Source organism: Nothoprocta perdicaria, unplaced genomic scaffold, assembly GCF_003342845.1.
Source record: "Nothoprocta perdicaria isolate Ctin4 unplaced genomic scaffold, notPer1 scaffold_11, whole genome shotgun sequence".
NCBI classification, from domain to species: domain Eukaryota; kingdom Metazoa; phylum Chordata; class Aves; order Tinamiformes; family Tinamidae; genus Nothoprocta; species Nothoprocta perdicaria.
Genome location: NW_020454205.1, coordinates 2,222,491 through 2,237,375, shown reverse-complemented (window position 1 = coordinate 2,237,375; position 14,885 = coordinate 2,222,491). Strand labels below are relative to the sequence as shown.

General features: G+C 52.0%; 1 protein-coding gene across 1 annotated transcript in view; it reads left to right on the top strand.

Moving 5' to 3' along the window:
* Window positions 1-11,843, top strand: part of SATB2 (SATB homeobox 2) — an 80,110-nt gene extending 68,267 nt beyond the window's left edge. Inside the window, exon 10 of the mRNA XM_026048242.1 lies at window positions 10,500-11,843. Within this exon, the coding sequence (XP_025904027.1) occupies window positions 10,500-10,955 (456 nt within the window). The 3' untranslated portion in view covers window positions 10,956-11,843. The remainder of the gene's footprint in view (window positions 1-10,499) is intronic.
* The last annotated feature ends 3,042 nt before the right edge of the window (window positions 11,844-14,885 follow it).

The following is a 14,885-nucleotide window of genomic DNA, read 5'->3' as shown; positions in this document are numbered from 1 at the left end:
AGGAGCCCCAGCCTTTCCCGGGACACCTTCCTGCCCAGGGCAGGGATTTGGTGCCGTTGTGCCGGTGCTGAGCGCACCGCCAGCGCTGCCTCTGCTTCCATGGCAAGGGGTGGGCGCTGGGGCTTGCACAGCGCTGCAGAAGAGCTAATGGATCTTCCAAAATGAAAAAGATATCTATATGGATACATTTTGGATTATGGATATCTATAAAAGATATCTATAATGGAAGCTCAGGGCACAAGAAACCCTTCCCTGCCSGCGGACACCAGCCCTTCCAGCTCCCATGCCCGGGGCTGCCACACACGGTGCCCCCACACACTCGGTGGCTGCTACGCGTCTGCTGCGATTCACCAGATCTAATTCCTCTCCCTTCTCCTCGTGTTGCTCTGCCGTGCCCGAGGTGGCTGCTCCAGGCTGCTCCGGAGCGGGAGCTCCGGCTGTATTTAAGAGCAGTCACACGTTGACCTTAAAGGAAACGGTTTTTGCCTGCTTTCTAATACACTTWCTTAAGCCACTCTTCTAAAAGGACGTCCCTCCACCCATGTTGTTTTTTTCTCAGAAGCTTTGATTTGGACAAATCTGGCAATTTGGAATAATTGGGATCCATAAATCAGAGAGGAACATTAGTAAATAAAAGAAGGCATAGCAGAAAGCTGTAGGAAAGCTCTGTTGTATTGTGTCCTCACTGCAAACATTGTGGTCTCTCTTTAAGTATGCAGAAAATAACATACCACAGAAGTAAATGAAATACTAATTTTGTCATTTTGTGAGGGATGGAAGGGGACAAATGCTTTAGAAATGACAATGAAACATAAAACAGTAGAACATGGAGCCCTAGTAAAAATGGGTCAAGGCAAGTGACAGTGGCAATCCAATGAATCCAGCCCTAATTTCATATTCTCTTTCTAGAAGTAATGAAGAAGGGAATGAGCACCACAGTAATGTTTCCTAATGAAATATCTGATTCCAAGCAATATCTCGGGTTCACGGGTCATGCAGCGTGCAGCATGCTGATAGGGAAGCCAGAGTGAGGCTTCAGATTTCTTTTCTCCAAAAAAAAAATATATTAATTAATAATCCCGTAAGTGAAGAGTGAAGGCAGGCTGCGTTGTAGGGGCTGTAGCAGCTGTGTGGGACCCATAGGGTGCTGTGGGGTGGTGCAGGGCACGTGAGGTCCCCGCTGTGGGTCGCAGCATGGGGGCTCCAGCCCCGGCTTCGCTCCCTCTTGCCTTTTACCCCCAACTTGGGCAGTTTCAGCCTCTTTTCTTCCAGCCCTGCCCCTCTCTGCAAATGACCAGGGCGAGCGTGTTAAATACAAGCTCCTTCGTTTCACGCAGCACGGGAAGAGGCAGGTGTGGAAGGCTGAAAGAGCTGCTGGACAAGCCTCGTGCCACTTGTGTGGGGATTTCATCTGCTATTAAGAACGTTACTCCTCGTCGTTTCATTGCAAAGTTCCCTGAATATTTGAGTGCTGTCACATTTGTCAGAGCCGTGCGAGCCCACCGCTTGTGATAGCCTGAGATTACAGTAAGCAAAGGGAGAATAAGAGTAAAGGAAGAGCCCTGGGCCGGAGCAGGGCTAATCCYGTGCAGGGATGCTCTTTTCAGGGCTAATACACTGTGCACGCTCCAGGCCTGCCTGGACTTTTACAGGAATTAGGGACTGAAGCGGGAACTGTCTCTGTGTGTCTGCACTGCTCTCACACATCAAGTATCCAGAAGTACAGTAGCACATATTTTTTCTCACAGTCATCTAGCTTACAGTGTTTCAAAGAATATTCCAAAATATCTTGGCACGGGCCAGGCGAAGCTGTTTGCAAGATCCCTAGCTGTGGAACAACAAAGGCTACGCTCCCAACAAACATCACACATGACTTTAATAAAAGACTTCAACAAAAAAGAAAACCAAGCACCACCGTCGGTGATGCTGCTGTCGCTGTGAAAGAAGTGAATGTCCAACTGCTGCYTCCTTTCTGGTATCTCTTCCCCCACTTGTGCTCACTTCCTCCTCTTTGGAATTAGAAGGTAAAAATTATGAGTATTTAAGTATAGATAAAGGCATTTTAGAACCTCTGCTCAGCAGTTTGGGGCTATTTGGGAGTAATTTGGGACTAGTTTTGGCGAAGTGGTGCCTGAGTGCTCAGCAGACAAGCGTGCGAGCGTGTGCTGGTACCCCCAGGCAAGTGTTCCCAGGCTTGAGGCATCGAGGGACGTTCTGGGATGTGGTAGATCCCAGAACAGATCCTGGATGCTCTGGATCCAGCCGTCCCGTTAGTTTCGGGTCAAAGAAGCATTCCTCGGTTTCTAGTCGGGAGCAGATTTAGTTGTGTGCTCTTTGTACYGTCACAATACAAAATAATGTTGCCACCCTTGGATTTTCGAGCTGTTCTCTCTCAGATTTATGGGGTCTCTGCATTACTCTGTTACGGTTTTTCATGGGGCCATGCCCATTTGATGGGCTGCGCTCCGAGGCCGGGCACGTGGGCCGGCAGGATGCTCCAGTGCTCCCTTCTTCCTGCCGCACGCGCCGTCACGGGGATGTCGGGAAGCAGAGCCCATCCTGCAAGGAGCAGTGGTGCAAACTGAGGGATATTGCGGGTTCTTAGGAGACCAGCGTGCCCAAGTGTCTTGGTTTGGCTTGGAAAACCCTGCTCTTCTGAAACTTCCTTGAGAAATGCTTGGCAAGCCGAGATTTCTTTTTAATATATGTCTTTTGGGGGGGGATTGAGTAATTTATTAGATTGGAAACATGCAGAATGCCGCTGCCGCCCATTGGGCTGCCTTGGGATCCAGCAGGTTTTCCCGGCGAGGGAAAGAGCTCCTTGTTCTTTCCGTGCCGGGATCGCGGCCRCGGAGCCGCCCGGCTGGGCGAGAAGGAAGCGGGCGCCCTGAAATGCCAAGGCCCAACAGGCCCCGTACACAGATCTGTCTGGACAACACTTCACCAGTTAAGTGCTAAGTTATTATTATTATTTATTATTTATTTCCTCCCCTATTTTTCTCCTACTCAACAAGCAGGAAATATCTTTGCTCCTTCATTTTAGAAGTGAAAGGAATGTATTCGCCCGCAGCACTTGAAATTTTAATAGTCCATAATAAATAAAATCATATCTAATAACATAACTGCTTTCAATTGGCAACGTGATCTCCTAGATGCATTGCAATGGCAGAAACATAAATAGTTGCAGCCTCTGAAAGCCTACTTCCTATTTGCTAAATATACTTGGCTTGCTTTAAATTCCTTTGTGTGCAGTCATTAATACAATCCTCTTTGACAGCATTTAATTAAAGTGCTTTTCTCTATTAAATTCATTAAAACTTTTTTTTTTTTTATACAACTGTTTCCCAGACACTGAACGTTAAGGACCTGTAGGCCTCTCTTTAAATAACTTCTCTCTCCTTGTTGTAAATTGTTAATTAAATTTAACTTAGCCTGTTTAAAGATGGCTTGGAAAAGAAAGCCAGATTTCAGGGTATGGTCTCAATCATGTTTGGGGTTTTTTTTAGCACAGTTTTTCCCCATAGTTAAGGGCTGCATGTCGTGGTGTTTGTGACCATGGCAGTGCGTTTAAGCCGGAGCCGAGCGCAGGAGCTCTCCGGCGAGGCTCCTTCCCGCCCGGCTTTGCCCGTCTCCGCGCCGGGCAGCGGGGAGGCAGGAGCTGTTTGCATGGATAGCTTATTGACAGCCTCGTGTCCTGGCACCTCCTTGGCCCGTGGCGTCCGACGCAGGGAGCAGTCGATAGCGCCTTTCCCATCAGAGCCTTTCAGTTAATTGCCGCCTGACCTCCGGCGTTCCCGTCCCTCCCAGGACGCCGCCGAGGGCGCCATCCCGGAGCCGCTGCCCTTCTCCCGGCCTCCTGCCGGCTGGAAAGGGGAGAGGAGTGGCCCGGGCACGGAGTGGAGCGTTAGAGCTGCCGCGAGAGGCTTCCACCCCTTCCTTCTGGGGAGGAGAGAACGAAATAGTGGTGAGAGGTGCGCGATCCGCGGGCGGGTTTGTCCCCCGGRGCGAGGAGCGCGGACACGAGCGCGCACCTGCGAGCCGGCCCTGCCCGGGATGTGTTCCCAGGCACTCGGCCTTCAGCAGCCTCGCTGGCCACGCTGCCTGTCCGTATTCCATGGCCAAAGCACGCCCACGTGGCAGAGGAATCATGAGCTTTATTGGATTCTGAGGAAAGATTCACATACCGTTCCTCGTATAAACTGCTGCATTTCCTTCTTCCAGCTCTCCCGTCAGTGCATCCCTTGCAAGCACGACCGTGAAGTCAGCGGGTAGATAACGTGGCTAAAACSGCCGYGGCTTGGAGGGAGCAGCTTAGTGCTGTGCAAGTTGCATTGAGAGCCAGGGCTTACTGAGGTCTCCGCAAGAAAAAAACATGTTGGCGCTTTCAGATTTATTACTCGAAGCTTAAATTGAAAAAAAAAAAAACCAAAAAAACACTTGTGACAATTTGGAGGAACATAATGCTTTGGAAGAAGATAAAATGGAAGAATTTGCAGGGCAAAAGTTGGCCTGAGTAGACASCACCAGCGTATGCTGTTTCATGCCAAATGTTAACCCCCCGGCTGAACTTAGAGTATTTCCCCGCGCCCGCCCAGCGAACGGCGTGGCAAGGCAGGCTTTGCTTAGCGAGGGCGCTGCTCTCAGGCTGCATGTGAGATGGAAGAGCAGATTTTGCCTGCAAAATGCCACACAGCCCTAAGCGTGAGCGCCGAGCTCGGAGCCCCGAGCCAGAGGCACCGGCCGAGCAGGGCACGGCGGGACGAGYCCCGGCGGTGAGATTGGGAGGACGAAGGTTTCCCCACCCGATTCCCCAAGGCCCCCTGTCCTCAGCGCCCTCCTCTATGGAGCGGGCTGGGCTTTGATCATTCCACTTTTATTTACCCAGTTCCAGGCGAAGGGGATAATAAAGGCCCCGATGCCCGTCGTGCGTGTGGTAACGCTGGGTATTCTGCCTCTTACCCTGGTAGTTGATGACAGCGCACTTTTTAAGGCTCGCTTTCTAAAAACAGGAGCATTTGTACTTTTATGTGTTTGATTCACACAGTATAGTTTGCTGCAGTCCTGTTATTAAGGGCATCGGTGGTTCCGTCTCGAAAGCAAAAAACGTGCTGAGTCGTGTTGGCTGAGCGCAGAGCTGCTATTTTCGCTAACCATAACAGGCAGGTTCCTGTGACTCGTAACTGCCCCCGTTGTGAAGATCAGCAGGACCCTTGGGTCGTGCTGGAAGCCCAGACAGGCGCCCGGGAGGGCCGAGTGCGGTTTGATGGGCTCGGCAATTCCCTCCGGCCCCGCTGCAGCAGCGCGGCGCCCGCTCCCATCCGAGGGACCACGGGTGACGGTGGCACCATCGGCACCGCCGCGGGCCGGGCTCAGAGCCTGGCCTAGAGCCTGGAGCAGCACACAGCTCGCTCCGGCCACGCGCGGCGGTGCCTCCGGCGCTCGCAGCGAGGAGCACGGCACGCGGAGCGTTTATTACAAACGAAAACACAGAGGACGCCTGAAGTATTTTGTCTGCGAAAACGCAGAGCGGAGAAGCCGTGGGTTCCGTGCCCGTCGCTGGGGCCTCCGGGCAGCTCCGCGCTGGGGCTGGCGGGGCGGCCGGCAGGAGCGGAGCCAGCCGCGCGCCGTGGGGCGAGCGCCGTGGGGCGAGCGCGTCACTGCGGCCGGCCCCGGGGCGCTCGCGGGCCGCGGGGCCGCCCCGCGCTCCTGCGGGAAGAGCAGTTACCCCAGGAAAGGCCGCCGCGCTGCTCGCCATTGTCAGGCGCTGGGGATTTATTTTCTTAACATTACCCAGACAAAATAGTGGCTATTGTGTAGGCACGTGCTGTCTATTAAGAGAGATCAGGAAAGGGAAATAAACCACGCATTACTGAAGAATAAGATCATGACTGTGGTCAAGTGATGGCAGGGTTATTTTCCCTCTTTGTGAGGCTGGTGTGTAAACACCCTTCACGGGACGGCGCAGACAGCGCCTGCCCGCGGGAGCAGGCGGCTCCGCGCACGGACCTGCTGCCGCAGCCGTGGCCGCTGCGGACGCCACCGCGCACCTCCCGGGGCCGTCGGGCGCGTGGAGCCCCTTGGCAGCGTGTCCTCTGCGGGCCCTGCTCATGTCCTCTCACTGATGGAGTAGCCCTTGGGGCTGCCTGGCGCCGGCCCCGCTCTCGGTGCGCGCCGAGCTGCGCCTTGCCCCGCGCGCAGCCCTTCTGTCCCTCAGCCCCAACGCCGCCTTTCTGCTCCTYGGCTTTATTTGCTCTACCAGTGAGGGAGTCGTTGTCCTTTTCTTCTCCTTCTGGCCCGTTCTGACTCGTTGGCCCCGGCGGGAGCGGGGCAGCACGAAGGCGCTGCTTCGCAAACGGGCTCCGCGCTCAGGATTTTGCCACGTTTTCTGATCTGAGCCTTAGGCCACGCGACTGCCGTAAAGCAAAGGGAGACGGGGGGATGTGTGCTCCAAAAATGTGGAAACGAATGGCTTTGCGCAGCTCGCATGCCAGCCTGGAAATAACCTGGGGTTTGCCTTTGCMTTCCCTGCAGACCTCTCTCCGTTGTCTCCACGCTCCCTCCTCGCCCGGTTGTGGGAGCCGGGGCTGGCGCCAGCGCCCTTCGGTGGCCTCGGGCCGCTGCCCCGCGCGGCCGTGGGCGCCGGGACGGCTCCCGCCGGCGCGGGCTCCGGCGCAGCAATCCCTGAACCACATGAAAAATGCACGAGACGGGCTGCTGGCGTTGGAGGCGCRGAATTAAAAGAAGCTCGGGCCGGAGCTATATGAAAGCGAACACATTTATCCATGTCTGACTTCCTACCATTTTGCGCGCTCGTATTGATTTCTTTTGACACGGTCTTCTTTTATTGAGTACCATATATTTTTTTTAAATCCCTTACTGATAACAGCACCTGCTAAGGGCAATTGTAAAAGGAAACGAAAGTATATTAAACCTGCCTGGAGTCAGAATGTAATGTAACACCTGTAGTCTGCAATTTGTCATCACTTCATAGATACTTTTTCTTTTTTAATAACAGGTTTGGATTTTCCCGGGTTTTGACCTTAGGATACAGTGTAATCCAAGAAAAGCAGGGAAACGAAACCACAGTCTTTAACGCAGCTTTATAGTGTCAAGGTGTGAAATTGCCACRGTGAGAAAGGAGCCCAAAGAAAATACTTCATCTCAGGCTGGTACCAGCGTTGCAGTGTTTATCTAAACGAGTGTGTYTTTGGAAGGGGAAAAAAATAATAGTCGTCTAAACCACTTTTTTAAAAGGAAAAGAAAATGAACACAGGTGCAAATTGTAACTTCTGCGAGGGCTTCTCGAGCAGACATTCCTGGGGAGCCTGTAAAGGGCCTTGGCGCGCGGGGCTGTCTGATGGACGTGCCCGGGGCGCTATGGGGCGGCAGTGTCGCTTGTTGCAGCGCCGTGGGGCGGCAGCGTCGCTTGTTGCAGCGCCGTGGGGCGGCAGCGTCGCTTGTTGCAGCGCTGTGGGGCGGCAGCGTCGCTTGTTGCAGCGCCGTGGGGCGGCAGTGTCGCTTGTGGCAGCGCTGCGGCTGTCCCAGCCAACGTGCTCACGTCCTGGGTCAGGTTTTGTGTTGGGTCAAGGCAGCGGCGAATGCCTCATAAGCGATGGAACAAGTAAGGGGAGCTGGATGTGCCCAGTGGCTGCTTTGGAAATCTCTGGTGTTYCCTCTGGGGGCTTTTATTCAGCAGGCTGAGGCATCAAAGCTGCTGCTTTCCGTGGCACAAAGGTGGTTTTGCTGTGGCTGGTGATGAGAGCCCTGTAGATGCAAAGGAAAAGCAGGAAGTTGGGACACCTGCGGCCCTGGGAAAGCGCCGGGCCGGTCTCATGGCCGTGGCTGCCCGGCGGGGGCTGCGCTGGGAAGCTGGGGTTGGGATCCGCACGGAGTCGCTGCTCCTGGTGGCTGCGTCAGGCGGCAGCCCCTCCTGTGTGTCCGTGTCCGTGTCCGTGTCCGAGCTCCCTCGCGGGGCCCGGCCCGAGCCCTCGCATGGGAAGCGCCTCCGCCGCCCCGTGATCCCTTCCCCCGCGAACCTGGGCCTCGGGTTTAGCAAGACCACAAACCCTTAACTTATTACGAGTAATCCTGATCACTCCTGTAATGATRCACTGCGTTATGGGCGCTCCTCAACGTAATCGCCCAGTATCTCACTTCCTTCCCCGGAGGCATCTGCTGTTATATTTTACACATGGCTTCCAGCTGGTTCTCATTGTGGCCTTCAAATCATATTCCAGTGCAGTGCGATTTAAGGCCAGTCACTTGATCTTTTCAAGTCAGTCGCTATCATATTCGCTTGTTTGGAGGTTTTTCTGTCAGTGGTGCTTAATAGGTTTGAAAAACAAAAGAGTTTGTCAGTGAGGATGAAGGCTGTTGATTGAAATCTTGTAAAGCAGCATCCCTCAGACCAGCCCTCTTGCAGAACAGTCGGGGTGTAGTGATGCTGGTAGGAATGGGTGGTGGGAATGGGGAATGGGTGGTGGGAATGGGGAATTCGGCTCCGGACAGCGGCCGGGGCGGTCTCTAGGAGCATTAAAATGACCCCAAAGCTGGAAAAGGCGGAGCGGAGCTGCCCCAAAGGGGCGGTTTCCCCTGGGAGGACACGGTGCCCAGGGCCACGCTGCGGCGACGTGACCCGATGGCGGGGTGAACAAGGGGCTCAAAGCAGGCGCGCAGCAAGAGGCGGGTTTATGTTTCCTCCAAAGGGTGCGTCCCCACCGTGGGGCTGGCGGACCCGGAGGAAAGCTTCTTTGCATTCAGTACCCTGTGTTATCAGGAGGAGAWACGAAACTGGTCCCAGTCTGAACCCGGAGGGAATTGTGCGTGTTTAGGCCTGTGCCTGTGTGTTGTCCCGTGTCATCAGCATCATGAGCGACCCAGAGCCAGCCCCTAGGAGCCGKGGAAATGGTGAGGTTTGTGTTTATGTAACAGGGGCTTTAGGTTCTTGTATTATTTAAGAAAACAGTCAAATAAAACACAGCCTATTTCAAACATTTTACTCTTAATAATACCAGAGTTGTGTGTTTTCTTGCATGGAGAGGTCACTCCAGAAAAGGAAGGGTTAAGGAAAATCATTCTTTCCCTCCCGCTCTCAGCCCTCTCTTTGGTTGATTGCTTTATAGATGCTGTAGGCATCTCTTCATCTCCTTCAAATTAAACCTTTTCCTGCTGCTGATGCTGTATTGTTGGGTTTTTTTCCCATCATATTTGGTTGGGAGCCGTGTAGCGTTCCCCAGGCCGGGTGGTTCCCCGTGCTGTTTGTCACTGGACAGGGAGTCGTTTCTCACTGTTTGCCACTTAGAGCCTTGGAGTGTTTGAGCGTTTCCCAACGTCACCAATTCTCTCCACGTTCAAGTGCGCAGCAAAGATGGGTTTCTTTACGTGGGTGAAGAGCCAGACTTCACCCAGAAGGGCAGATTTATCCATATTGATTTTGTTAGCTCGGTCGCTTTGAGTTCTAATAATTATTTCCCTGCATCTGGAGAAACCTCTGGGCAAACGCAGCCTTCGGGGGTTTTGCTGCTAATCTCTCCTGTATGGATTTAAGGAAAGCGGTTGTAGCTCCTGCGTGTGTCTAACAGTGCCCTGGAAGGCGGTTTGGTTTGGTTGGGTTGGGTTGGGTTGGGTTGGATTGGGTTGTGTTGTGTTGTGTTGTGTTGTGTTGGATTGGGTTGTGTTGGGTTGGGTTGGGTTGGGTTGGGTTTGGTTGAGTTGGGTTTGGTTGGGTTGGGTTGGATTGGGTTGTGTTGGGTTGGGTTGGGTTTGGTTCTCCCTGGGATGCCCAGGACCCTTCCTTAGTCATTTCAAGAGGCTGTTAGGACGCTTAAGAGCTACATATGCTTTGTTAAGCTTGCCAAGAAGGAGATGTTGCCGGTGAGTGTCTGTTACGAGCCCGGTGTGCCCAGGGCGCAGTGAGCTAGTGGCGCTGATGCGGAGGTAGCACCAAGGAGTCTGTGCAGAAGAGGGGCTAAGGGCAGCTCTGCCAAGCCGCTGGGTTGGCGGCGACGCCGCTCTTGGAGAAGGGAGCTGTGCTGAGGCTCCTCCCGCTGCCTGGCGCCAAGGGGCAGCGCGGGGGTGTCGGTGCCGCGCTGCTGGGGAAGGAGCAGGGCCAGCCCTGCGGTGCGGGGCTCCGCGGCGCCACGCTCTGCCCGGGACCCAGGAGGAGGTGATGGGAGGGGGGCAAGGAGCCGAGCGGGTGGCGCTGCCCCGGGAGCAGCTGTCCCACCACCAGACTGCAGCACCGTCCGACTGGCGCTTGACTCGCCTGCTTTGTAGCTCTTTTCATCGCTCTATTTTGTATTTATTACTGAGGGTGTGTTTCCAAATGCATCCCGCTTGTCTCCTCTGTTTCTTTCCCTTGTCGGGCGGTAGTTGCCCCAGAAGGGCAGCGGGAGACGAGCCCCATGGGGCCCTTTCCCCACAGACCTCGGGCAGCCCCTGGGGGGACCTGCCCGGGGGCAGTGCCCTATAGGTGAGCGTGTGTCTGTTCCGTCCCGCAGGTCCTGCACAGGCAGCAGTCCCAGCCCGCCAAGGAGAACTCCCCGCCCAGGGAGGAGGCGCCCGCGCCGCCCGCCGAGGACACTTGTGCCAAAAAGCCACGGTCCCGCACCAAGATCTCCTTGGAAGCGCTGGGAATCCTTCAAAGCTTTATCCACGACGTGGGGCTCTACCCTGACCAGGAAGCCATCCACACCCTGTCTGCCCAGCTGGATCTCCCCAAACACACCATCATCAAGTTCTTCCAGAACCAGCGCTACCACGTGAAGCACCACGGGAAGCTAAAAGAGCACTTGGGAACAGTGGTGGATGTGGCCGAGTACAAGGATGAGGAGCTGCTGACGGAGTCGGAGGAGAACGACAGCGAGGAGGGCTCGGAGGAGATGTACAAAGTRGAGGCCGAGGAGGAGAACGCCGACAAAAGCAAGGCAGCCCCAGCGGACATGGAGCAGAGATAATGCGAGCGAGGAGCRCAGCAAGCAATACATCCATCCAAGGATTCTCTGTTGTCGTTTTCCGTTTTTCCTCTTTTTCCTTTCGGTTTGTTTCTGACGCGCAGGACGCGGGGCCAGCGTTGCCCAGGCAGGCGCCGCCCCGAGCCGGACCCCCGGCCTGCGCGGGATGAAGGGACCTCGTCAGCACGTGGGATCGCGCCCTCCTTAACCTTGCACTTGGGAAAGGGACATCCGGCAAGTAAACGGGAAGAGAACRGCCCCTGGTATCAGTGAAGGGAAATTCACAACTTTGTGTGTGTGTGTATATATATATATTTACATAAAATATATATATATTAAAATTGCATGGGACAGACCTTTACACCTGGAAGTATAGACTGTGAAATGAGTTCTTGACAGATGAGACTTGTTTATGTATTAAAACCACTTCACAATGAGTTGCTTTGGCTTTTTGATAAACTGCCGCCTGCTCTCAGGGTGTGGTGACTATTTTTGAATTCCTATTTATTTTCTATGTTTATCCCTGATTTTTTTTTTTTTTTAATTATTATTATATGGCTTCCTATCTGGCAACTCTGAAGGGTAATTTTTGAGGTATGTATTTAAAGACGTAAATCAACACTGCCAAAAAAAAAAGAAAAGAGGAAAAAAAAAAAAAGCAAATGGAAAAACAAATCAGGGCACCTTAAAAAGAAAACTAGTAAGTTAAAGTACTTTAAACACAATGCACACTTAAAATGATACAGCATGTTGCATTCTCTAAAYGCTCCTTTCCGTAGTGAACAGATGAATTTTCTTGGGATTCAGGATGAATAAAACTGAAATCCAGTGCATGGGGCACTTGTCCGTTCCTGAGGTCTTAACAGGAAGAGGAGGACAGTGTGTTGGGAGTTGTGTACGGAATTCACACCGTATGAGCCCCGTTTTACTGTGGATTTCAGTGACCTGCTCCGTGTTCCAGCTCTCACTCTTTAGGCTTCCTTCCTGCAGCCGCTGGTTGTTGCTGACCTGACGGACAGCCGGACCCAACGGCGGCGCTGGGGCCCGCACCGCTGTCCCCGAGGGGCTCCCCTGTCCCCGAGGGGCTCCCCTGTCCCCGAGGGGCTCCCCTGTCCCCATGGGGCTCCCCTGTCCCCATGGGGCTCATGGGTGGTGGTGGGCGAGGGCCGGCTCCGTGCCGTGGTTTCAGCGCAGGGGCCCTGCGCATCCCTGGGCTGCTCCTGCAGCCGATGGAGCCGGGACTGCCGTCGGATCCGCTTCTCCTTCCTTTGCCTTGGTCTTTCCACACGAGCTTTTCACGTAACCGGGACAAAGACCTCATGCAATATCACTTGGGAAGTTGTTTTCTGTTTACTACACCAGGCAATGTAATATAAACTGTTAATACTATTTATATATTTGAAAGGTATAAAAGGTAGGAGTTAAAGACGAAAAAATAAACAAACCTCTACGTGTAGATACGTACTCAGAACAGACAATATACAGGGAGAAGACGTTGCAATACAAGCTAATTCTAGCTGCTCAGTAACCTCTGGAGTTTTTAAAGGGATTTTTTTCAAAACTAACGTTTGAAACGTAAGAGTATCTCTGCATAAATTTCATAGACCTTTGCAAAAGAATTGTGGGTTGCTTACGTAGGCCCCCCCGCTCCTCATCCTTTCCTTCGTAGTATGCTGCAGCTTTAATCAGAATTTCAATGGTTGCTGCTTTATGTTTCTCTCGGAGCTACTCTTCCAAACTGTCTTCTTATCCTGTTGCTGAAATCACTCCACAGAGCTGAAAGGAAACTGAATTTTGCCAGGCTCTTGTAAGATTGTTCATCTGAGGATGGCATCGACATTTGGTATCTTTTACACTTCAACCAAAAATTTTATTAGGTATTTTTTCAATGCTGAGTCTTGCCTTTTTATTTTTAATTTCACTGCCAATTTTGCAGTGGTTCTAAGTGAATCTGTGGGCATTTTAGCCTGTGGTCTTGCCAGAACTTTGCGAATTACAATGCATATATGTCTATTTATTCAATATCCATCATATAATATCTATTTGGAGAAAGAAACTTTTCTTGTAGTGCCTCTTAACAAAGCACAATTTTCCGCCTTTTTTTGTGAAATAAAAAATAAAAAAAAACAAATTGTGTTTTATCGCGGTATCAACAATGTGAATACGGATTAACATATTGTAAATGTTCTTTTTTTCCATGTAAATCAACTTTATCTTTGTTATCACTAAGTGATAATTAATTTTTAACTTATGTGCATTGTTAGGCTGTTAGAATTTTTTGGTTGTTGAAATAAAAAGCATTCAATAAATACGACTTAATTTGTCAGGTAATTTACTGGATCTCCTCTCCCCTCTCCTCTCCTCTCCTCTCCCCTCTCCTCTCCTCTCCTCTCCTCTCCTCTCCTCTCCTCTCTCCTCTCTCCTCTCTCCTCTCTCCTCTCTCCTCTTCTTCCAGAGGAGCCAGGCCCTACGAAATGGCCTGGGGATGTCACATTTGGAAGAGTTTGGAAAAGTTTTGGAAAGGTTTTGCGGAAAGCTGATCAGAACGGGGCTCCTGGGGTCTGGAAAGTCTGCTCGAGCCCACTGGTGGCACTGGGGGGGTGACGGTGCCACTTGTGCCACCCCAGCCTCATGTCTCGTGATTTTTACGTGCCCACGGGCACATGTATCCGGGAGCAGGACGAGGGTAAGGGGCTGCTGAGCCCGAGCACACGCTCAAAACGCGCTCAGAAAGATCCCCTTCCAGCCTGCTGGCTTCTTTTGCTGGCGGATTTTTTTCTGTTTATAATTAAAAAGCCACAAATGACTGCGTGTCAGGAAACTTTTGGAGCACACATGCCCATGGTTAATGGACATAATAAAAGGCTTTATAATATTTATAGCAGGGCATCCTACTGAGTGTCTAGAGGAATGCCGGAAGGATTGATGCATCTGAGAAATGTGTGAAATGATTTGGGGGAGAATCTGGATAAATKGAAAGAAATGGCTCCGAACGCTTAAGCGAGCGGCGTGGCGAGTGCCTGGATCCAGTGCTCCCAGGCTGATCACACCGCGCAGCAGCCGTGCGCCGCCGMCGGGCTGGGGGAGAACAATTGTCAAAATTATCTAGGATTTTTCTACAGTTTCAGTGCAACAGCTCTTCCTTTCGCTGCTCTTTCACATCCTGTATGAAACATTCGTGCCCTCCCTTGAGAAAAACAGGAGGAGGGGAGGGGAAAAGGGAGGGAAAAACCGTAGGAGGGGAGGGTGACGGCGCGGGCAGGGGTCCCTGGTCCGCCTGTTGCTGCGGGACACACGGAGCCCTCCTGGGCCCACGGACAACCCTCCACGTGCCCTATAAACATGCGGGGCTCCCTTCCCAACCTTAAAAATAATCATTTAATAGCTGCCACAGCAGAAACACTTCTGTTAATGCTCCCACTTCTCCAGGCTTTCCGTGCTGCTGCTGCTGCTGCTGTATGCTGCTGTTCGTGTTCCAGCCTTCCAGACACACGTATTTCCAATTTCAAACCTGTGTGACTGAAAAATAAACATTTTAAGATTAGTTTAAAATGTTTTAAAGATTATGAACATACTGTCTATTGCTTGCAGTTCATTATTGCTTAGATAGAAGTATTTGTTTCCCCAGTCTTACCACTTACTTAGTAACTAATTATTTGCTCTGGACTAAACGGATTAAAATCCCTCATTGATGAGTATCTCTATCCCGAACCCGTTAAACACGCAGGGATAAAAGCAGGATACATCTGACAGTGAGCAAATGGCACCCTAAAATCATAAACGAGTCATTACAAAGAATCTCCACTTACCATGTAAAGTGCAGTGATTAATTAAAGATGCAGCTTTAACTTATTTATAGCCATTAAAAAAACATAGTCGTTAGAACACAAAATAACCCAAGTCAGCCAGGGGAGAGATGCTGGCAGCGTGGGC